General features: G+C 50.5%; 1 protein-coding gene across 1 annotated transcript in view; it reads left to right on the top strand.

Moving 5' to 3' along the window:
* The window catches only part of Umodl1 (uromodulin like 1), a 52,792-nt gene that overhangs the window by 15,829 nt on the left and 12,303 nt on the right, over positions 1–24,660 (top strand). Inside the window, exons 5-15 of the mRNA XM_038343550.1 lie at positions 646–835; positions 2,036–2,152; positions 8,807–9,061; positions 10,731–10,843; positions 12,418–12,637; positions 13,147–13,284; positions 14,494–15,075; positions 16,285–16,542; positions 17,820–17,932; positions 20,467–20,680; positions 22,634–22,768. Coding sequence (XP_038199478.1) covers positions 646–835; positions 2,036–2,152; positions 8,807–9,061; positions 10,731–10,843; positions 12,418–12,637; positions 13,147–13,284; positions 14,494–15,075; positions 16,285–16,542; positions 17,820–17,932; positions 20,467–20,680; positions 22,634–22,768 — 2,335 coding nt within the window. The remainder of the gene's footprint in view (positions 1–645; positions 836–2,035; positions 2,153–8,806; positions 9,062–10,730; positions 10,844–12,417; positions 12,638–13,146; positions 13,285–14,493; positions 15,076–16,284; positions 16,543–17,819; positions 17,933–20,466; positions 20,681–22,633; positions 22,769–24,660) is intronic.

Here is a 24,660-nt window from a genome sequence, read left to right as displayed (position 1 = left end):
GTTCATATACAGGTATGTGCCACTGCACCCCTCTCAGATTTCCCCATTTGGATAAGGACAGCATCAAGGTCCACCCTCAGTTTAGCCAGTCATACCTATATCCAACCGAGACCACATCTGGGGCTGGAGGCCAGGGCTTCACATCTGAGTTTGGGTGGAGCTGGATCTACCAGCAGCAGGGGCAGAGGGAGGCTCCAGAAGCTAAGGACAATCTGGTTTTCTCCGAAGGCCACAGTTATGAGAGATTGCAGCAGCTGTCCTCCCCCTCCTGCTCTTCTTCATCATCTCCTTTTAACAATCTCACGTAGCCCAGGCTAGCTTTGAACTCACTAGGTAGCCAAGGATGACCTTGAACTTTCTTCTCCTGGCTCCACCTTCCGAGTGCTAGGATTCCGGGTGTGTGTGCCACTATGCCTAGTGTCTGTGGTGCTGGGGATCAAACCTGGACTTCCTGCATGCTAGGCAAACACTCTCCCAACTGATCAGAACCCCAGCTCCATACCGGTTCTTTACTGTTCGGTAGACAGGTGCGTGTGCATGAGCGTGTATGCCTGTGGACAATTTGTTTCAGCTTCTCGTGCTTCTGGCTCCTTCCCCCTATAGAGGGTGCCCCTCTACCATTGACCCTCTGGTTCTGTTTCCCAGGTCACCAGTGCCTTGCGGCCTCTGAACACGTCTGTACACTACCTGAACTCCGCTGGTGGCAGGGACACCTTCACCACGGTGTCATGGTTGCTGCTGGGCCTTCCACGGCGCTTGACGGTGGCCAATGTCTCTGCCGCATTGGATGATGTAGTGAATCGAGTCTATGAAGTGGTCAGCATCCAGGTGCAAGGTGGGCCTGCCCCGTGGGGACACTGCCAAGCTGACTGGTCCTAGACATAGTGTTCAAGCAGGCTGAGTTCAGGTGTGGGAGACCCCTGGTTCAGAAGTATTGCTCTGTAGAACATGGGTGTGGTTCGGCTCATTTTCTGCTCCTTCTAGACCAAATCAAGTTTAAACTCAAGTTTCCATGTGCAGATTTGGGGAAATTATCCTGCTCCATAAATGCCTGTGTCCCCCCCCCCACACACACACACAAACACATACGATGTCTCTTCTACTCCCTTCCCTCCTCCCTAGCAGCCCATCACCTGCCCATGGTCCACTACACTGCAAGCTACAGATAACACATGAAAAACTCAAAATCTAGATATGGCCTTGCTTCAGAAATAAAAATTATAACATCTATGGCTAATAAAAAAATCAAACAACTATGTCAGGGATCGGTAAAGGTTTTTGAAAACATTTTATGGTCTGTCTCAGTTCCTGAGGCCTGTTGCTGGCATGTAGCAGTCACTAGTATATAAGCAAAGGGCTGGGGACTGGGGACAGAAGCAGCTAAGCTCCTGGCCAGCCTTGCCTCTGGTGTCAGTCATGTTGGGGGTGGAGCCCATGACCGAAGCACTCACCTTGTCCTTCTGAAAGTGTCTCTCAGTCACTGGTCACAGGCTCATTCCCGGAGGCCAGTGAGCATCCTTAGCTAGAACCTGTTACAGATATGGGCTTTCACTATATGGTTTGGGTTCTAGATTGGAGGCTGTTGCTACCTGTGGTCATGGTGCAACTGGTTTATCTCCATAAATCACGTGCATAGAAAATGCATGGAGATGAATAACTAGCAACCACACATGTGTCTTCCTCCTAGAGAAGAGGTTGGCGCTTTGTGAGTGACCGTGAGCTTTCCTGCTTACGCTTAAACATACTTAGCTATGACGTGACCTCGCTTTGCTCTCCTATCATGGGAGAATGGCTTTACGAGAGGCAGATATTCTGGGACCTTGGAGGGGAGAATGACAGACCCAGAGTGAGTGCCTGGCCACCTGGAAATGTTGGGGGATGTTTCAGATCCTTTTTAACTTAGGAAGCTTCTGGTCCTCTTGGTTTATTCTTGGGCCATGATGCTATGACCCCTGAGAGACGGGCCAACCCCAGAGCATCGTGGGGAATGAGGAAGTAGCTGTGATGTTATCTCACCTGTCCCCCTTTTCCACAGATGTGAACGAGTGCTTGCACAGGGAGCTCCATGTCTGTTCCAGAGGAGAGCAGTGTCTGAACATTGAGGGCTCCTACCAGTGTCTTCCTACCCAACCGCCAAACCACACAGATGAAGGTAACACCGGAGTCCTCAGACGGCATGAGAGTGGCAAAGGCCATGTCTAGGGTAGATGAGCTACAGACCTCAGCTGCTGATGTTAACCTCCTATGAGGGTGTGAGGTCTAGGCTCCAAAGCCTGAGGCAGAGGAAGGTCACAGGAGGCTGAGAGATTGAAGAGGATTTGAAGAGTTGTGGGCAGATAAGACATACTTGATTCATTGGCGCTCAGGCCACTGGGCAGGAAGACAGAAACAGGCCAGCTCACATAATCCACATATAGGTGGGTGCAGGCACAAACGCAGGCCAGTGCACAGGCCTCAGGCCTACAGGAAGACACACACAGGCAGGCTGGCGAAGGCACAAAGGTCTGACCCCAAAGCCATATTTATGTAGAATCATGCAAAGGTGGCATTCTTCCGGAAATAGTTAGATTCCATCACTGCTTACTTTCCATACATCTGCGTCACTCATTCCGTGATAACTCATGCTCCCTGCCCCAGATGACCAACATTAGGCATCTGGGCCTGGAAATCCATTGGTACCATGTTGTCTAAACAAACTGGCGTGTACAGCCTTCTCATCCCTTTGCTCCCTGGTGTAGGGTGGCTACTGGGTCCCTGCAGCCGTGTCTGCTCTCCTAGCGGGTGGTCACCTTTGCATTCATCCTTTGATATGGCAGCTGTCTGGCTAATGCATGGCCTGCATCGGAAATGCCATGACCAGATCAGAACCCTGGTCTCAGATGCTCCCTGGAGAGCAGTGGCTTGTGAATAGGACAGTTCCTGAGTTTCTGAAGAGAGAGAGGGACTGAAGGAATATTTATACCAAACCCGAAGGGATGAGCTGGGTTAATCTCTGGCTTTGTATGGGCGACAAAAAGGTAAAGCCAGGAGGCTATAGGGGGCTTTGAACACACACGAACATGCACACAGACACACATGCACACACATGCACGTGTGCACACACACACAGATCCACAGCAGCACACGTGTGCGCGCGCGCGCACACACACACACACACACACACACACACACAGATCCACAGCAGCTCTCCCACTCCCACCCCGGCTTGGCAGCCTACCTCTCCTCCCACCTCCCATAAGCATTGAACCTTCATCATAGTCATACTAGAATGTATCTCTAAGAGATAAGAGATGCTAATATCCAAAATAACATACCCTGTGATTGCCCCTTTGTAGCCAAGGTAACTTCTCCTTAATATCCGGCATCCAGTCTCTGAAATGTGATGTTCTCTTCATTGTCATCTTAAAGTCTGAACTTATATTTCAGCTGTGTTCACCGCTCATCTCTGACAGCAATGGAGTTGTTTAATGTACATCGTTTTCCCTCTGCCTCTGCTTCCAGCTCTTTGTCATCGCAGCTTTTCGGGCCTCTTAGCCCAGAAGTTGCAACTTGGTGCAGTGTAGGGACAGACTAAAGACCTAGACAGAGATCCCCATGTCATCCTATGGGCTGGACTAAATGACTATCTCTCTGGAATGTCCCATCCATGGGATCCTGTGATGGGCACTCAGCTTTGGAGTAGGGACTCCCCTCTCATTGGTTCCAGACCCCGTTAGTGCCTGGAGAAGCTAAAGACACTTCAGAGAAAGGTCCCAGCATATATACACATAGTCAATGGAGCAGACCTCACAGCCAGAGTGGAGGCGGCTCTGTTCCTGCCCCTTACACAGGGTCCCCTGCTGTCTCCTGCTGCCCCTGCACAATGGAGCCTCTGTGCCGCTTTCTAAAGCTATTCAGGCTGGATTCTGGGTACACCCAGCCCCTAAGCTTGTCATATTATCTCCTAAGATGTGTCATGTTATCTCCTGGCCTCCTTTGGCTCCTGGTGGTCACCCTCTCTCCTGGTGTTTTCTTCCCATATCTCTCAAATTCAGGCATGAAATCTTATCTCAGGTGCATCCTGGTGTTGGGTGGGGAAAGATTACAGATCAGATCGAGACCCCATACCACCACCTCCCTGCTCCGTGGAGGAAACCATGGAACTTCGCATGCACATGCTCTGTTAAAACAGCCTTGTGTCCCTTCTTCCCCGGAAGGTGACAGGTCATGTCACTTAGCCCTAGTAACAGACAGGCAGTAGAGCACGCCTCAGGGCTCACAGGTTAAGGGTCTCTTGAGAAAATGCCAGACATAGCAAGGCCACACTCTACCTCTCTGCAATATTAGAACCTTGGGGGCTCTGTTCCCAGGATCTCCTGGTATTGAAAATGAAGGCAGACAACTCTTTCTGCCTACACACATTCTGCCTACAAACTCCCGTCTCCCTGAGGAGCATGTGACCTTGAGGGTCTGAGGAATAGTATGACTATTTCATACACCATCATCCCAGGAAACTTGGTGTGTGTCCCCCATGTGCCAGAGATTTCCTGATCGGTGGACTCCAGGCTGAGAATCCCATTCCTGCAGTGGAAAGGCAGGCTATGGTACAGACACATGACTTTGGTCTAATGGTCTAATGCTAGGCTCTCTCTGCAGCTAATTATGCTACCAGCTAAATTGGTCTATGCTCTTTGACACAATAAAGTTCTAGTAGCCTCTCAGATCAAGAGCTGAGAATGGATGGGGGACATGACCAGGGAAGACTACCTATCCGTAGTTACATTTCTCTGAGGGTGGAACAGATGTGTGTGTGTGTGTGTGTGTGTGTGTGTGTGTGTGTGTGTGTGTGCGCGCGCTTCCAGACTGGAGTCAGAGACAATTTGGCTGCAAGTTGCTACGAGGATCACTTGTATTTTAAATTTAGAAGCTAACACAAATGAGCAATCTGTTGGACCAGCTCAACCACACAACTTGCTGGAAAATACAGCACAAATTTCAGATGCGTTTCTTGTGAAATTAGTCACCCAGCTGATGGGGCAGATGGATTCTCACACAAGATAACAGCCAAAAGAAATCTTGCATGGTTTGCTCGCCCTTGCTGTTCCAGGAATGTGTCCTGCTTTGAGGAAGGCCTGAGTCCTTCCCATACTATCTTCATGCTCAGCTGGCATCTGCCAGTTTTTCAGCTGGCACCTAGACTTGTGATCTTGGGGAACAGGGGTGCCAGCTGCAGAGATGAGCATAGCTGGCAGGGAATAAAAAGTCATGTTCCCTGAGGCAATGCTTGTGGTTTCCATTCGAGCTTGATTTCAACACTCAGAGTCTTTGATTGAATTTGTCAACAATTCTTCCCACTCCACAAGGCTTGGGGCTCAAGTTGCTGGATTCAAGAGAAAAGGGAACGAGTTTGACAGAGAGATCTCAGGAAGACCGGACTGGAGGAGGATGTGGCTGGTCTCTCAGTGTCTAATGACTTTCCTGTCCCTTCCTTCCATGAAGGCCGGTCATCAGATCAGATCATGGGAGTCTCTTTCAGGTGGTCACAGGTGCTCTCATGATGGTGGTGTTGTCTCCTAAGTCAGAGGACAGAGGTCCCCACACCATCAGATCATGGGAAACATCAATCCATTGCTGTTGTTTCCTAGTCTCAGAGTGACCATAGGAGGGCATCCTGGTGGGTGGAGGATGAAACCAAGTCTCTTGGGAAGAAAGGGTGAGGAGAAAACAATAGTTTCATTTGAAAACACCTCAAGGAAGTCCTACAGAGGAAGGTTGGCCTTGATTTTGATTTTAATACTCAGAGTCTTTGATTGGATCAATCAAATTGATTCAATTGGAATTAAATAGTAGACTTGATCATTTGCTGCGCTCAAAGGCCTCTCTCACAAGTTTCTAACCCTAACCCTAACCCCATGGCTTAAATCCTGGAAATGTGTCCTTTCATAGTCCAGGAGGCCACAAACTCCAAACAGGCATCACTGGGCCAAAGGAAGGGTTGACTGGGCCGAAGACCCTGTGGAGCTCTGGTGGACAAGTTGCTCCTTGCCTGTTCTGATGGCTGCCAGCACTCCCTGGCTTATGGCTACTTCTCTAGCCTCTGAAGTCAGTGCCTTTGGTTCTTTCTCCATTCTGTCCTCATGTGACCCCCTTGTCTTGGTGTGTTAACTCACCTGTCCCTCTGATCCTCTCTTATGAAGACACCTGTGGTTGTGTTTAGGGCCACCCTGGCCTTAGCCACACCTGCAAGCAAAAACACCTTTTCTACGGGGCTTTGGACCTGGCATCTCTCAGGGTCATCACTCATTCTCCTCCTGTAGATGGATAGTTTAGGAACAGAGCAATCAAACCCTGTCACTGGCATTAGGCAGTTTTGTTTTGCTTTGACCTTTCTAGGCTCTGGTTTTATCTTCCGTAAAGTGGGGCCGTAGAAGGGCGTCTTATCTGAGGGGGAGGACTCACTGGACCGGCACACATAGAAATCAGGGGGAGACCTCATAACAGTCATGAGCAGCTTGGACAGGAGGTGGCATGCATGTCATGGAGGCCCCTTATGAGCTTATAGCATGGAGTGTCAACACAGCCCTCTTTCCATGATTGCCACAATGCAGGCGGTGTTGATCTGGACACTTCCCTGTGCCTGTTGGGCACAGAGGCAGACATGAATTTGTGTCCTGCCTGCCAATGGCAACGCTGGGTTATCAACCTCAAGCTTTGGGAAATTGCCACCGCTGTGGGTCAAGGGTAGTTGAATGGGGACAAATGGGAATCCCTCCAGGTTACATATCAGAGATGGAGCCACACAAGCCTCTCCAGGCAGCGCTGCCCTCAGTGGGTGCGCTTCTGAATTGGAAAGGATTTTCTTTCAACCAATGTTGTTAGAGCAACTTCCGCAGACACCTGGAGGGTCTCATGGCAAAGTGCAGAGTTTGCAGCCCTTATCCCTGCAATCAAAGAACTGCCGGACCTCAGAGAGTGAGATGACTGTGTGCACGGCCACCCCTTGGCTGCTTCTTAACCTGTTCTTCGGCTTCCTTTTAAGGGATCTTATTTTATTTAAATCCCACCCAATCCGAGGCATTTTTAACTGAACAGCCCTTTAAACAGTGGGGCAGACAGGCAAGCTGTCTTCTGGAGTTCTAGCAGGGACGCTGGATAGGTGAGGCTGGGTGCTGCTCCCTGGCTTCTGGGTAAGCTCCCAGCACCCTGCTTTCCTGTTGACTATTGTATTACCATATTGCTGTCTGCCATGGATGTGAACTCAGCAATGCTTGGCCTTGACAGTTTTGGCTATCGAAACAGCACAGCCAAGGCTTTCGGTGTTTCAGTTTCTGAGAGGTCAGTGTAGCCTGCCCTCCCTCTCTCCCTCCTGCCTGCTGCCCTCTCTCTTTCCTCCCTTCCTCCTTCTCTCCTTTCATGAGCATCTGCTGGGGAGCTCAGGCCACTGAGCTGCGCAGTGACTGGAAGTCTGAAGTGGGCCTTTCTGCTTCAGGATACAGTGACTAGGGCTGAGAGCCATAGTTCGGCCTGGGCTGCAGCTCCCTCTTGGCTGGCGCATGCTCTGCATTCCCGCCCTTGAGGAAAACGTTATTGTCTTAGGTTTCTATTCCTGTGATAAACGCCATGACCAAACACAACTTGGGGAGGAAAGGGTTTATTTCAGCTTACAGTTCATAGTCCATAGTGAAGGAAAGTTGGGACAGGAATTGAGGCAGAGGCCATGGAAGAGTGCTGCTTACTGACTTGCTCCCCATGGCTCGCTCAGCTTGCTTTCTTATACCACCCAGGACTACTCTGCCCAGGGGTGGCATAGTCCACAGTGAGCTGGACCCTCCCACATCAATCACTAATCAAGAGAATACCCACAGAGTTGACCACAGGACAATCTGATGGAGATATTTTCCCAGCTCAGGTCCCTCTTCCCAGATGACTCCAGCTTGTGACAAGCTGACAAAAGCCAACTCAAACAATCACCAAGTGAGCAACTGGGCATCCATCTCTTCTTATAGTTGAGACTTCCAAACACACTCACTTCTGTATCCTGGGAGTGTCATAGTCCCCAAAACTGTTCTAACTCCTGTGTGTGCGTGCATGTGGAAGCCAGGTATTGACATCACCTGACTTCCTCAATCTCCCCCACCCCTTGTTACTCATTTTAGTGCCTATATGCACGTGTATTGTATGTACATATGTGCTTGCGTTTATATGTGTGTGCATGTGCACATACACATGTGTGCATTCACACACGGAGGTCCAGGTTTAACATTAGGAATCTTTCTCAATTGCTCTCTACTTTATCCTTTGAGGCGAGAGTCTCTCACTTGGGTCAGAGCTTGTCAATATGATTAGTCTAGACTCACTAGCCAGCTCGCTCCAGGTGAGAGGCGGTGATCTTCTAACCCCATTAATGTAAGTACAAGAATTACAGGCAGTTACCATGGCTACCAGGTATTTACATGAGTTCTGGGGATCTGGTCCTCACTCACACTTTTGAAGCAATCACTTTATCTACTGAGCCATCTTCCTAGCCCTCCACTTTAGTTTTTTAACTAAGTAAGTTAATTATTGTTAACTTACTAAGTCAATAAGTTATTTAGCTAATAATTTATTATATTTATAATATCTATAATTTATAGTATTATAAAGTATTATTATAACATAGTATTTATGATAATAATTCATAATATTAATAAGTTAATAACTTACTAATCTAATAAGTTAATTATTGATGAGCAAGTGTTGTTCTGCACATTGGCCTCCTTGATGGGTAAGCAGGGGGCGTTGAAGCTGGGCTGCTTCCTATCTAAGGCCCAAATGTGTTTCTCCCTAGATTGCCCTCCAATCCGAGACTTCATGGCACTTGACGTCACCAGCAGCAGTTTTCACTTGTCCTGGAGTTTGAATTCCACTCAGAACCACACTTTCCATGTCCAAGTGTTCAAAGGCAGAGAAATACTCAGAAGCATCTGGACGAGGAGCCAGACTCTGACCGTGCCTGGGTTGGAGGCTGGAGTGCTGTACGGAGTGAGGACCAGCTACCAGGGGTGCGGGGCCAATGTCTCTGCCACACTGGCTGTCAAAACAGGTAAGGCACTAGTCTGAAAGTCATGCTTCCTTGACTGAGCCTTTCTGTCCCAGTGTTCTGGGGACCCAGAATGTCACATGAGCCTTCCTGCATGCAGAGGGTAGGGTGTGACTGCCCCTGCTTAGTGTGTCCTCTGACTCTCTGAATGGCCCGCACTGGACCAACAGGTACATGTTGCTTACATGGGTTCCTTGCTTGTTGACTGACAGGCTCTGTGGAGACCTGCCTGTTAGTAATCTGATGTAGGCGGATGTTGTCGTATAGAGGATGCGCCCACAGACGGTGCAACACAGGCATCCAGTCACACAGACTCCTACTAGACGGTCTAACTAGCCTCCTGTCATCAGGGCTGGGCAGCTCAGTGGTGTCTAGACGAAACAGGAACACATCCTATTTCCTGTAGCTCAGAGCATCCCCCTGACCTGTGTCAGTAGGGACAGAGGACACGTGCATATGCTTAGACCTCCGGCACTGGATGAAACCGATGGGGCCATCCAGTCCTCCCAGGTGGTCCACCTGGCTCTCCCTGGTCATGGAAACACAGACCTCACTGGACTAGGCAAGGCAGTGAAATGGTTCCATTAGTTCTGAGGCTGTGGTGTGAAGCGGGGAGTCTCTGAAACTTTGAGGTCCTAGATTCTCAGGTCTGTTGCTCCCCTACACAGATGGTAGCTGTAGGCTGGGGTCAGGCTCACTGTCATTGCAGAATCTGCCCCTCTTCCTACAGTGACTTAGGTTGATCCCAGAGTGCATGCGGAGCAAACAGCATGTGTTGAGGTCCCAGGTGTCCCACGGGAAACATGCCTCCCCTGGGATAGGAGCCTCCCTACAGCCTTGACTATGTTTTAGTGGCCTCAGTGTGACATGCACATGGGATCTGTTGGGTTGACCCTGGCCTGTGGGTCTAGGCTCTCTGTCCCTAGTAGAACCAGGTTGTCAACAGTCTGCTGCCAACAGTCAGGAATCATGCTGGGCTGCAGTAGAGCCCACCCCGATGTCTGTGCACACTGAGTTTACTCTTGTAAAAGGTCCCCAGCCTCCATGCTGAGGCTTTTACCCAGTGTCTAACGGAGAGACCACCTCATGGCCGTGGACCAAACCTATCAGTCTGCCAGATACAAAGAGGCAGGACTTTCAGTGTTGAAACCTAGAAGATTCCAGCAAACTGGGACCAGTATCACTCTAATGTGGGGGACCTGGGGAGTGATGGAACTCGAGGACTTGGCCAGGCCTGCTACTCAGCACATTTCCCCTCCCCAGGGAAGGATAGCTAGGAGGGCCTTGGGACCCTCTATGAAACCCAGCTTCTACATACAGATCCTATGTGGGCACTCAGTGTCCCTGTCCCAGCTCAGAGAGAGCATCTGAAACTGACCAAGCCTTCACTCCAGGGTAGGCATCAGCGTTACTGTTTCCTGTACCAGTTTCTCTTGTTTGACCATCTCGGTCTAAACTTGATGTCTAAATTTATTTTGTGTAGCAGTCGAATAAGAGGCTTTAAGGGAAACATGGACAGAAACGCACGTGACTGTTTTTGTGCGCATGGTGCTGGCGACGGAACTGGGCAGTGTGTATGCTAGGCAAGCATTCTACCACCTAGGTATACCTTCTCCCCAGCATGTGACTTCCCCGTCAGGGTTTTGGCTGATTTGTGTCACTTTTGTCTCAGATGCCCAGGTTTTCCAAATCACAATACGGATCGTGAACCGTAACCTGACAGAGCAGATTCTCAACTGCAGCAGTGAGGAATTTTGGAACTTTTCTCGGCAGCTGTTTCATGAGGTAGCAGGAGAGCAAGCAAGCTATGGGCCTGCCCTCAAGTCCTTGGAACAAGGTTGCACAAATACCCACATGCATGCACGCACACACACACACATGTGCATGCACACACACATGTTCACATACATATAGGCATGTGTGATATACATGTGCTACGTGTGCACACGTGTACACATACATGCATGCCCATTATATGCATTTACACATGTGCACATACACATCAACAACTTGGTTTCTTCCTGTGGTTGAGCAAAGTCCTATGTCATAACAGCCTGAGGGAGGGTCACACCCGCCAACCACAACCCCTCATAGGATAGCAATCCTCTGTCAAATAAGTACCTTGATCGTATGGCTGAACTTGCTGTGTAAGACTCTGCTTTGGGGTGCAGACTTATCCTGTGTGGCTTCATAGTAGCTTCCTGAGAACAGACTCTGCCACTAATCTTAGCCTCTGTTGCCCCCTGTGGCTGGCAGGAGACACTGAAGCCAAGTCTGGGAGCAGAGCCAGTGTTTGCTGTCTGATAAATCTGGGCTAGAGAGAGAGCCGACTTCTCCACCTGTCCAGGGTCCAGGATTTTACCCCTTTGGAAAATCATAGGCTAGTTTGATCAAGTGTTGCAGATGCTGGCAGAAGACATGAGGTTCCTGGGTCAGTAGTGATAGAGTGCCTGTCACAGTCCAGCAGGTGACCCGAGAATCATATAAGACTGGCTCCCCATCTTGCCCCTTCCCCCAAGTGACCAGCATGATGCCTACCTGTGTGTCCACGAAGTGGGGAAGGGAGATATGACTCAGCAGAGCAAGCCCTATCTTAAGGAGCCCAGATCTCTTAGACCCTAAGTTGTGTTCCAGAAGGGGAGGTTATGTTCATTGGCTCTGTCGGATGGTAGAAGGGGCTAGCTTTTGTCCCAAAGAAAACCGCTGCCCTGAAGGCCCAGGTGGGTCTGCACACCAGGCTCCCTGGAAAGAGTCTAGAACAAAAGGGCCTGGGGTCTTCTATTTGCTGGGGAAGGGGGAAGATTGATATCTGCCTCTAGGGATGCCAGCTCTTTTATTTTTTGAAAGACAGGGTCTCATTCTGTATCTCAAGCTGGCTGAGAAATCACTATCTATCTCAGGCTGACCTTGAATTAGAAGCGATCCTCCTGCCTAGTCCCCAGGAGCAGCTCTTGAGGGTTCTTAGAAAGCTAATTTGTTAGTTTGTTCTTGGTTCCCCCCCCCCCAACACTAATCCCAGTGCTCATGGAATGATTATCAGCAAGAGGGGGAGAGACTGATGTCTCCCCAGTAAGGAGGGCACAGCCCCAAGTACTGGGTACTGTTTGTTGGTAGCCCCTCCTTGTCAGTCAGTCCATCCATCAAGCTGACAGTCTCTGCATTTCTCCCACATGCACACATTCCCTTCACACTTGCGCTTGCTTCCAGGGCAGCTGGGTGGACTGTCCACATGTACATGGGGCCTGGGTTGTAGTGGGTGCGGCAGTTGTCCTTAGCTGTTCCAGGGAGAGCCGGGCGGGCCCCATGGCTGGGAAGGCATGTTTGCTAACTATTAGGCTGCTTGTGTGTCTCCTGGTTAGGTGGAAAACTCCTTCCCCCAGGTCATTTTTGACCTGTACAGACGAGGGAAGCTGCAGCTCCAGATCGTGTCCCTGCGGGCAGGCAGCCTGGTAGTAACACTTAGACTCAGCCTGCAAGATCCCGAGTTTCCAGTGGGCGTCTTCACGCTGATGCCCATGCTCCCGCGGCTATCTGTAAGCACCGTGTTCCAAGTTGACCAGCAGGGGACGCTAGTGCAAGGTAGGACATACCTCCAGCTCCCAAGTAGCCCTGGCAACAGCAGTTTGAGCCCATCTTCCCTTCACCTGAAAGGCGAATAAGAAAGTGTAAACCATAACCCAGAATCCTCTACGAGAACCGAGGGCCAGGGTCAGAGGCTCTTTCTGAAGTGGGCTCATTCCTTCTGAATGATGCCTTCTGCTATCACGGGTCCGGCACACAGAGCAAAAGGGGGCTAGGGGTCCATGGGGGAGGGGCAGGGGGTGAATGAGGATCCCTGTCCCTGGTGGTCAGGACATAGCACTATAAAATCTGTCAGTCATCTGCTCACCTTGTGGACCTGCTTCATCAGGCCTGGCGTTAATTCGTTTTGCCTGGTTGCGGGGCAAGCCAAAGCGAGCAATCGTTGACCCTGAGTGTCTAACAGACTCGGGCCCGTCAGTGCCCAGCAGTTCTCTGGCCTCTGCCGCCCTTCTGTTTCCTGACCAGTCTGGCCCCTTTCTCACTGACTCTGCCTCCTCTCCCCACAGACTGGGACGAGTGCGCACACAGCTCCGAGCATGACTGCCACCCAGACGCTCGCTGTGTCAACCTGGAAGGCTCCTACACGTGCCAGTGCCTCACAGCCAGGGATGCCAACCCCTCCCGGGCTGGCCGGGTCTGTGAGGGTGTGTATCTTGGCGGTGCTGTAAGACCGGGGGTGGGAGGGCCAGCATGGACAGGTGTAGTGCTAAGGGCCACAGTTACACTTCTGTTTTGTTTGTTGGTTGGTTTTTTTTTTTTTATTCAGAAGAAATTAATGTGATGGTAAAGGTACCTAAGAGCAGACGCAGTGTGGGTTCTGTGGCTCTTTATCCCATGGCAGCTGTAAAATCTAATTGGTGTAGATTATTTTATAAACGAGTAAAAGAGCCCACGTAAACAGAGGACCGTAGTTCCAAGGAAGTCATGAAATGTCCTCGGGAGAGTGGAGTCCTCTCTTAATGACTTCAAGATGGAGAGACTGTAGAAACCAGGTGTTCTAGAAAATGGCCCTCCGGGGGGTGGGGGCTCCTCAGTCCTAGTCCTGCCACATCTCTACCTCCCAAGCCCTTCAGCAGGGGTGGGGGCTGAGCTAAGAAGCAGGAGACAGCTACTTGCAGATCTCTGATGCTGTCCCCGATTAGTCATGTCTGCTCTTACAGATATCAGATACGCTGTCTGATTAGTCATGTCTGCATTGGGAGCCAGCTGGGGAGGAGGAGAAGTTCTCCTTTTCTTCCTCCTCTATCTCTGTCTGTCTCTTTGTTTCTCTCTCTCATGTGTATACACGTGGGGTGGGGGGACATTCTTACAAGTAAGTGCATGTGCTCACGGAGGCCAAATGTCAACCTTGATTGTCATTCCTATGGAGCCAGACAGCTTGTGCTAGGATTAGAGGTGTGTGCACCACGACAAGGTCTCACCAGGATCTGAAACTCCCAGATAAGGTTAGACTGGCTGGTTACTAAGCCCAGGTATCCTCCTGCCTCTGTTTCCCCAGAGCTGGGATTTCAAGTGCATATTACTATGACCCCCCCCCCCTTTTTCAGGTTTACTTTTAATTATGCATCTGCATGCTTGTGTATGTAGGTGGGTGTGTACTAGTGCAGTTGCCTGCAGAGGCCAAAAGAGGGCATCAGATTCCCTAGAGCTGGAGTGGTAGAGGGCATTGTGAGACACCTATTGAATCTGGGAACTGAACTTGTGTTGCCTGGGAGAGGAGGAAGTGTTCTTCACTGCTGAGTCCTGTTTCCAGGCTCACAGGGGCAGGGGATCATCTTTTGCCAGGCAATGCCCTTCTCTAGGGAAAGCTCTTGCTGCTGTTTCTAGAATCTGACCATGGATGTATTCTGCAGGTGACACGGTGACCCCCACAGGAGGTGGACAGTCTGTAACAACAAAAGTCTCAGCCCCAGCTGTCAGCGTGGGAATAACAAGCCTTGGCCCAGAGGCCCTCACCTTTTCACCCAGTCCCAGGCACCCGAGGAGCACCCCAACAAGAAGTCAAGCCTGGACCCCAGGGCCTCCATCTAAGAGAGGCAGTAGCAGCACAGCCAGGCAGGAGATGAATAGCACAGGGCAAGATGCAGAGCTGCCCAGCACGGCCCTGAGCCTGGGAACGAGCCCCAGAACGAGCCCCAGAAGTTCCAGCAGCATGACCAGCTCCTTTCCCAGGACTGCAGAGCCAACCCCTGGCTCCCCTCTGAAGACCACAGTTGTCCCACTCCATGTCACCGGAGGGCCACAGGAAAACCTCACCGTAGACCCTCCCCCGGTGACTGATTCACCCACGGGCTATGTTGCATGGCACCCCAGTCCCACTTGGGAAACACCCCCTCCGAAATCCACAAGACTGCAGAATGAAGACCCTCGCCCTTCCTTCTTCCCAGAACTGCCATCGGCTTCAACCCCTGTGGCTCCAGAGTCCCCTGCCTGTGGTAAGTCATGGGGGAAGGGACCCTAGTGGAAACCTCAGCCTGTGTAAGCCCTGGTGTCAGGCTTGGCAGCAATGCAGAGTGTCGTTTCTCATCTTGAACATAGGTGGACCAAGGCATAGAGCAGTGTGGCCCTCTGCGGCAGGTGTTTGGTCTTGTTAGAGAGAGAAAAGTTCCCTTTCTGTCCCTTGCCTTCTCCCCCTTACTTCCTAAGAACCCCTGGCTTTTCACAGCTGTGGCAGAAGATGGCCTGGAAGGGGGATATTCTAGGGAATATGTAGCCCATCTAGCACTGGGGCAATCCCCTGCAGTTTGGATACCCCAACAGTCTCATAATCCCCAGCAGCACAGCACCCTCAGCCCTTGCTAATGGACCTCAGCTTCCCAAACCCCAACTTTCTATGCTGACCCTGTTGAACCTCAGTTCTTCCCCACCCCAGTCACACTGGGTCTCTAGCGGTCAAACGCCCTGGAAGTCTGTCCTTCCAGCCTTCTATACCCACACTCCAGCTGTCTATACCTCATGGCTCTACTGCAACCCTCAGCTGATCCATGCCGTACGCAAAGGGTCTAGCTTGTCACCAAGTCTTGGGGACACCCAGGAATGAGTGACCCTTCCAACCAGCAAATGGGCTGGGGCTTATAGAGACCTAGCGGGGACAGCTCTGTTTTGTCAGCTTGCAGAGCTGGTGCCACTGTGGAATTTGCCCAGGCTGAGCCAGTGTCAGGGGTGAACTCCTCCATTGTTTCCTCTGTGCCCACCCACATGTGTGTCCGGATTGTCTCACAGGAGTCACGGACTGCCATGTCAGAGGGACTCGTGAGCCAGCAGTGCCAGTGATTGCCCCTGAGACATCAGCATAGAGTTAGGGTGGACCACCTTGTGGAGGAAGCACCCAAAACCAGCAGAAAGGAGTGGTTTGAGGCAGCCTAGGCCCCCATGGCTGAGTCTGAACCATCCTCTGGGACAAAATATCCCAGGAACCACCTTCTGTTGTCTAAGACACGTGGCTTCTGCTAAAAAGCCAAACTAAGAGCCCTGTAATGTCCTGCATACAAGGGTCACGGTCTGTGGGTGGTCATGACAATCCGCATCATTGGTAGGTGTCACCTCCTTTCCATTGATAAGTATTAGACTCTAGGAAGCTCTTTTTCTGTCCCTCAATGTATTCGGATCAGTTTTCACGTCAGCATGTATGTCCCACTTCCCAGTTCCTGGACCCATTGGAAAGGTCACCGTCTCCAACATGACCAGTACCGGCTTCTCCCTGGAGTGGTCAGCAGACATCAGCTTCTCCCCTACCTTCTATCTCACTTTGGTCTCTCCTCGGGGACCTGCCATGACTATGGAGACCCAGGACAATAACGTGACCTTGTCAGGGCTGGAGCCTGGAGCTTTGCACCTGATAGAGATTGTGGCTAAGGTGTGTGGGAAAGAAGGTGCCAGAAGACAGCTGAGAGTGCGGACAGGTAAGGATCTCTGGGAACATGGGTCACCAATTACCCAGAAGGGGCCAAACAGACAAGCATGAAAGACAGAACAGAGGAAGGCCTGTCTGGGGGCTGCTGGGTGTCCATCCCTTTCTCAGCACCTGGCTCACCTTGTGAGCGATGGTGGCAGAATCCAATACAGGGACCCCATTACATGGGAGACAGTCCTCCCCACCCTTACACAGTCAGATAAAATCCCCCACTTCTCCTCATTACTTCTGACATGTTTTCCCAGCACATGGCTTTCTACGTGTGTGATTCTGTAAGGAGACTTCACATCTCAGGGAGCTTCCCACATACTGGGGGCTGTGTCTCTCAGGTTGGGGGTACATTCCTTGGTGATGCCTAAGATGTCCTATTGGGGCGCAGTAAGAACAGCTCATGTTTGGATGGCCCAGCAGGGAAACCCCTGAGTCTGAGCCAAGCCAGGAGACCCCCAAAGGTCTCCCTCACCCTGGAAGGGAGGGGCTGTACATGGTGCCCTGCACCTTCAGACAAGTCCCGTGTCTGCATGTTCTGTCATGCCTCCATGCCTCTTACATCAGGTTGCATGCAACACTGGGCATGGTTCTGGCCTTTGGGTTCAATGACAGCAATTGTCCTCCAGGGATACAAGGCGTGAGGCTCATCAGCAATGCATAGTGGGCTGGCTTTACGGTTTGTCTTAGGACTGAGTGAGATTCTCTTGGGAGGTGGCCTTGAAGTCATCAGGGGAAGAATGCCATTGTTTTCATCTGATGCCCCAGGCCCCTTACATGAAGCAGTCAGGCCACAGACATTCAGTAAGGGGCTGTGTCAGAAGCCAGGACTTGACTGGGGAACATTCCAGACTATGCTCATGCTCCATTTGCTCCTAGACACTCCAGAGAGTAGAGACTCACAGAGAACAGGCTGGGCCAAAGTTAGACCAGAGAGACACGAGTATGGGGTGGGAAAGGCGCTGCCTAAACAAAGCCCCCATGAGGCATGGGCTCCGGGCGGAGGCTGTGATGTCCAGGTTTACACTGTGAGTCCGATTGCCTCATGGTGCCTGCTCCCTCTCAACTGTCCTGGTTTGCTAGCCACTGCATGACTCGCAGTGAAGCCTCGAGGGAGGCCCGCTGCTCACTCTCTCACATCCTTTGGAGCCTGGTGGGCCGTGTCTGTGGCCAGCAGTCGCTATCCCTTCTTTGGGGCCAGGTCAGCCTTGCTACTCATGCAATCAACAGGGACACTAAAATGACACTCTGTGACCTAATGCATGCTACATCCTGCAGTGGCCCGGAAACTTGCCGGGGAAGTCCGGATAGCAAACATCCGGTATTCAGAATCCTTCCGAAATGCCAGCAGCAGGGAACATCGAGACTTGGTACAGCTATTCTTCAGGACGGTGAGTTGGGGCAGTCAGTCCTGCTTCCCCCGGGGGCAAAAGGAAGGAGTCAGGGTGGGAGCGAGATGCTAGATGTTTCCAACTAGAAATAAGACACATGGGTCTTGTCGACTCCCTGCTTCTGGAGGAAGCTGAGCCAGACTCCAGCAGGTTTGAGCATCCTGAACCGTACGACGACCGAGGCCTGGAGGCAGAAGCCATACCTTTCCTCAGGCACCCTGCAGAGCAGAAATCTCTGTTTTTATCAGAGTGTTTAAACATGGCTTAGGTGGTGCAGGCCTATAATCCTGGCAACTCAGGAAGCTGAGGCAGGGTGGGCTGCAAGTTCAAAGCCTGTGTGGGCTACAGAGGGAGCTCAAGGCCAGCCTGGATGACTTAGTGAGACCCAGCTTCAAAATTTAAAAAGCAGAAAGCTAAAGTGTATTGCAATGTTTACCTAGAATGCTCCAGGCCATAGGTTTAGTTCCCTGTAATATGTGTGCACTGAACACATGCACAAACACACACACACACACACACACACACAAATGACTATTTAAAAATTTAGCTCCTTTTAAAATACCATGAAAAATTTAAGTGTAAAACTCAGTGATTTATACTGTTTGCAAAAAAAATCTGTAGCTGCCACCACCATCTAATTCCAGAACGTTTCATTACCCTTAGTGTGGAGACCCTGAACTCATTCCAACTTATTCTCCCTCTGCCCATCCCCCAGCCCCTGGGCTGCTACTTTGCTTCTTTGGACCTGCCAATTGGATGCTCATGTATGTGGGCAAGATTAGGTGACATGTTGTTTCTGTCACTTAGTTAATGTGTTCCAGGTTCATCCACATTGACCTGTGCATTTGCACCCTATTTCTTTGATGGCTGTGCACCCCAGACCTGGTTTATACGGTATTGGGGATGGAGCCCAAGGCTTCACATATGCCAGGCAACACTCCACCCACTGCACTACAGCCCCAGCGCTAGATTGCATCATGTTCTAAAGGAGAGAGAATGCACTTACCATAATCTAGTGATCTCATTTACCTAGAGGAATTTCAACCTTCTTTTAGCTTTTCCATAGTCAGGGAGTTTACGGTTTAAGGGTGGGTTGGACAGTGCCACCTAGTGGTGGTTGTGACAACAGGCTGGTATATCCAGAAGCCAATGGGTGCTACTCTCTGGTAGCATTGACCATTTAACCTCAGGAGCTGTTCCAATCTAGCTCCACAGGATCTGAAGCCCTGCCTTCCATATTCTGGAATTTCCAACTCTCCCAGTGCCTGGACCCAAGAGTCTGTGGTAGGGTGGCTTAGGAGGCACAACACCCCTCTTTAGCAAATCATGGCTTTATGTAACATCAAGCAACAGATGCTGAGCCCCTTCCCCACTCTGGCGGCCAACTACGGCAGTTCCACTACAAGTTTCTAGATCGGTCTTTCCTTTTTAAAACTGTTTCCTCCTTGGCCCATTTTTGGGCGTAAGTTGGTTTATTTGTCTCGTGTCTCCAGACAGAAAATAATTGTGCAGCCATATACATGGGTGGGATACCAAGACCAGCTTTGGAGGTGGAGGGCTAATGGCTCATTGCTTCCTAACAACCTAACAGGGGCTGGAGCTTCACCACTTTGAAGTGGTGGCATTAACCCATTGCTGCCGCGGCTCTGCATATCTGGGTGGGTGGGGTGAGGAGCAGGAAACTGTAAGAGAAGCACAGCTGCTGACTGAGCCCTCCCCCCTCCCCCCGCTAAAAGCAGCTGGGCTGGGGTTGGCAGCTTATAATGTGGGATTATGGAACTCTCTGCCTTGGTTGGCCTTGAGGAGGGAAAGTGAGGCCAGGAGCTGATGCCTTGGGGTACCGCCCGCCCCAAATGGGTTTCTCTGACAGTCCCTGGCTATGTCCTTTCCAGGGATAATTTGAAACACGTGAATCGTTGAGGCTCATGATAAGGGCACATGTCTTTGACTATGTTGGGCTGGATTAGAATCACGTGGTCTGTGACATGTGACCCTGCTCTAAAGGACAGAGGACAAGAGCAAGCCCTTCGGAGGCAGGAACTGGGTGTCCTGTTAGGGCTGCTGGAGAAACTCATTCAGAAGTGGCCTGTAGCAAGTGGAGAGGAAGAAGAGAGGGGGAATGTTCTGAAGCATTCGAGGCAAAGGAACATAGAAAAACAAACGGAGTAGGTGGTCTTCCTCAGGACTACTCACCCAGCCCCCACTGCTCCTACCCCTGAGCTAAGAGCAGCCAACTGTTAACTGCTACTGGGAACTTTTGTGTTGCAGGCTCATGAGGGTGGGGTCCTGCTAGTATTGCCCCCTATTCCACACAAAGACACCTCTCTGCAGCTGTCTGCTCCATGTAGGGAGAGAGAGATCCTCAGGGCATCATCAATACCTGCAGGCATTTGTCCTGGGCTTAAAGAGACCAAGAACTGATCTGGGGCCTGGACCTCCTTGCCACAAGCCTCTCCTACAGCCAGACAGAGCACCAGTGCAAACGGCCTGGGACCTCAGTAGGCAGCTCTTCTCACATAGCCTGTTTCTCTCAGGTGCGGGACTCCTTACCAGCCCCTCTGTGTCAGCACATGGATGCAGGTAGGATCCAGGTGGACATCGTCAACATCACGAACGGCAGCGTCGTGCTGGAGTTTAATTTGCTAATAATGGCAGACCTGGATGTCAGGGAGGTGTCCGCCGCCTTCCTCGCGGCGCTGCAGAACACATCGGTGCTGGAGGTGGACAAAGGCAGAACCTTCATACAAGGTACGCAGGGGCTGAGCTCGACCCTGCTCTGCCCCAGTTCTGGAGGCAGAGGCAGCGTGAAGTCAGCATGAAGGCTCTGGGTTTGGAAAATGTGCTCTGGGCCTCCTCGTGGAGCTTTCTAAGAGCTGGCTGATGTAAATGGGGACTTTTCTGTCTTATTGCTACGGAGATTATTGTTAAAAATCAAAGGGTTGAACCTTCAAGTCTCAGAGGCATCCCTCACCTGTCACCTGTGCTTTGGTGGGCTGGGAACAAGAGGGTCCTTCTGAGCAACCGGATTGTCCAGGAAGTTACTATGGAGATCTTAGCAAAATTACCAGTGAAGAAAGCGAGGGGAGGAAGGCCATTTGGACTCTTCCCTCCTCGGGGGTGAAGATAGATGCTACATGGCCCATAAACAGATCCTTTATTTCATTTAGTCAGAGTCTCACTGAGTAGTCCTGGCTGTCCTGGAACTCACTGTGTAGACCAGGCTGGCCTCACATTCACAGAGATCCACCTGCCTCTGCCTCCGAAGTGCTAGGATTAAAAGTGTGTGCCACACGCCTGGCCCTAGATGATTTTATGCTTTGATTTTAGTAAAGACTTTAAAATTGAATGTCTCTTTTCATTTGGAGAGTGAGAATTCTGTAAGCCAAGCCAGGTTTTCAGGGGGAAAAGACTGCTAGGTGTGAGTGACCTAAAAAGACCAACCTTCCTGTCAAGCAGAACAAAGCTGCTCTTGTAGAAGCGATGAGAAAAAACTTCTCATCAACTAGTGAAGAATTAACAGCCTTAGTACAGAGTGAGTTCACACAGAACTGATGAAGACCGAGCCTGAGAGGTCAGTGCGCAAAGATGATAGCAGACAAAACCGCAAAGGAGTATATAGGTCATTGACACATGATCACCACGAAATGGATAAAAAGAAAAAAAATACTATACATAAAACTAAGTTACAAAACAAGCCAGCTCCCAGATTCCCTCTGATATGAGCATGGGCCCTGACAAAGCATGGTGGGAGGGCAGGGGCTGTGGAATCTGCGGAGCAGGCTGGTGGGGTAGAATTTTCTCACCCTTTTGGAAACCAAGGCAGTGATGGGTATCAACAGTTCACAGTATCTCTTGCTCATTGACTTCGCAGTTGATTCTGAGACTTTGTCCTGGGAGAAGGGACCTCAGTTCAGACCATAGATAGCTGTCATCAGAGTACCTTCAAAAGCAAAGTAATTGGAAATAACCAATAGTCTGGGGTAAGAAGTACGCTGAGTTCTGTCCACACCATGGGCCATTGTTGCCCATGAATGGGGTTTGCTGAGGAGGAAGTTGCTGGAAAATCACATGCTGAGTTACAACAGGGTGTCGTGTGTGAGTATGCACACATGCTTGTGCCTGTGCTGAGTAGGCACATGTGTGTATGTACATGTGTATGAGTATATATGTGGACATATGTATGCATGGTAAATGTGCTGCCACTGAGCCAAGCCTTGGCCCTGGAGTCTGCTTGATAAAGACCGGAAGGAAACCCATAACCCTGAAGCCCCATGGTCTGTGGTCCTTGTTCTGCGTTTTGGTTCCTATCACCCTTTTGCAGGACAGACTGACCAAATGGGCAGAAAGATGGAAAGTGCAGGAGGAGGGGTGTAGCAGGCCGCTGGGCTCAGTGCTTTGCTGCTCAGGTCTCCTGGGCTGGAGGGGGTGCAGCTCTGCAGAAACCCCTTTCCTGTCTCAGGGCTGGATTCTTCCAGGTTAGCCCTGGCTCTCCACTTCCATGGCAGTTCCCACCCACACTGAGTCTCCTGGACTGTCCTGAGCTGGCCACATTCATGAGGCCTGCTCTCTGGATATCCACTCTGCCTCCTGATATGCACCGTCCCAGTTGCCTGTAGCTGATATATGCTGCTGATGACACGGCCCACCCCAGAGCCACTTACAGCCTGCCATGGCTCCTGCTCTCCTCTCAATGCTTTTCAGACTTCGATGAGTGTGAGATGAGGGAGGATGACTGTGAGCCTGGGATGTGCAGAAACACCTTCGGATCTTTCACGTGTAGCTGTGATGGAGGAGGACCTGACTCACATGTGGAATATTCTGGAAGCTCCTGCGATGGTAAGTTTTATAGCCTTTTCTGGAGTGCTATCCCATCATCTTCTCTCTTAAGAACTCTCATTTCTAAGAGAAGGGGTCCTTTGTGCAAATGAAGTCAGCTCAATGTTTATGACCTGGACAAGTTTTCTATATGTGTGCGTATATGTGTGTGTGCATGCGTGCGTGCATGTGTGTGTGCATGCGTGCATGCATATGTGTGTATGTGTGTGTGAATGTGTGCGTGTATGTGTGTGCATGCTTGTGTGCATATGTGTATGTGAATGCGTGTGTGCATGTGTGTGTGCGTGTATATGTGTTTGTATGTGTGTGTTCATGCATGTGCGTATGTGTGCGTGCATGCATGTGCGTATGTGTGTGTGTGCATGTGAGTGTGTGTGTGTGTGTGTGTGTGTGTATGCCTGGCTCTCCCTCTTCTTTCATATATGTCCATGGAGGGAGACAGCCACCTGTGTGAGTGACAGTCTCTGTGCAGGGGACCTACTGGGCCTGGGGAAAACAGTACAGAAAAGGTCAAGTCGTGTTGGAGCTGTCATCAGGGCCAACTAAGTCAGCACCTGCTAGTGGGGTCCAATCATGCGATAGAGACTGGCTGAAACTTGGGAGTCTACAGAAGTGGGTGGCACAGAAAAGCATGCTGCCCAGGAATGTGGGTGACATTTCCATGGGAGATCTTTCCAGAGATCCCTGGACATTGCAAAACTGTGAGCTTTGGGACAGGAAGGAGGCCAAGGCTGGAGCAAGGGGCACAGACTCCTGAGAGGACAACTTAGGACTCTGTTTGGAGATAAACCTCAGGACCTTGGGGACGGGTTATTTGCTCATTTGTGGTGAGCCCACAGGTATTATGCAGTACATGTACAGCCGACAGATCTATTGGACTCTCCACGGGCAGTGTGTATGTACACTCCACTTGGAGGAACCTGTTTTTGCAGAGCTACAAGGACATCTGCCCTTAGAAGTCACTGTCAATTCTGTAGAAATCTTGTGAAATCACAGCATTTCTCCCTTCTACAGTATCCCAGCAGCCTATGAACCTGATTTTTCCTGTAGGGCAACTGGATACCTCACCCCACACCATGAAGCCATGGTGTAAAAGAATTCAGTCAAGTCCTTGTTCTCCCAGCCAAAATCTACATAGAAATAGTCCCCCACAAACTTCCTTTATTGACAGTAGTCACTGATAAGAAAGGAGCCTGATACAGGAGGTTATAATATGTCTGCCCTAACAGCAGCCTCAGGAAGGTGTGATCTATTGGTCTCCTGCTCTGACTTAATAGGCTACTAATATTCTGTATTTACCCTTCACCTTGGTTTCAACTAACATAGGATCATAGCTCAGGAAATTAACTGTTTATACAGGAAAAAGGCCTGAGTTGCCAAAACTAGCTTCAGAGAAAAAAATTCTTACCTGGGCATCCTGCTGGAGTAAAAAGCAGCATCTCCAGAAGAGACCATTTTAACTCAACCTGCCAGATGCTAATGCAAATCAAACTCACAGGTTAGTATAGCTACCATGGCTGTGCTCCCAAACGCAGGGGAACTTCACAGTCACGCCCCCTCTGAGATATAAAGTGCCTACTTGCCGGATCCACCAGTTTATTGAAACTCTGTGAAAATGCATGTTTGATACTATTGTTACCGCCTATGGAATTGCTAACTTGTCTGTACGCCTACACAAACTGAAACCTTTGTGGAGACCGGGGAGAAGCAGGCTGTCTCAGCCTCATGAGGCACTTACTTAAGCAGTTTGTTATCTGGAGAGGGCAATAGGATCTCCTGGGGTGAGAGCTGCTGTGGCCGGAGGAAGAGCAATCTGTAACACTTTAAATGATTATAAATGTGGTGGAAAAGATATACGTTACTGGAAGAACATGAAGCGAAGGGATCTTCGA

The sequence above is a fragment of the Arvicola amphibius genome, chromosome 9 (genome assembly GCF_903992535.2).
Source record: "Arvicola amphibius chromosome 9, mArvAmp1.2, whole genome shotgun sequence".
Classification (NCBI taxonomy): Eukaryota; Metazoa; Chordata; class Mammalia; order Rodentia; family Cricetidae; genus Arvicola; species Arvicola amphibius.
Note: the sequence above shows the minus strand (reverse complement) of the source record. Positions and strands in the feature narration are given on the sequence as shown.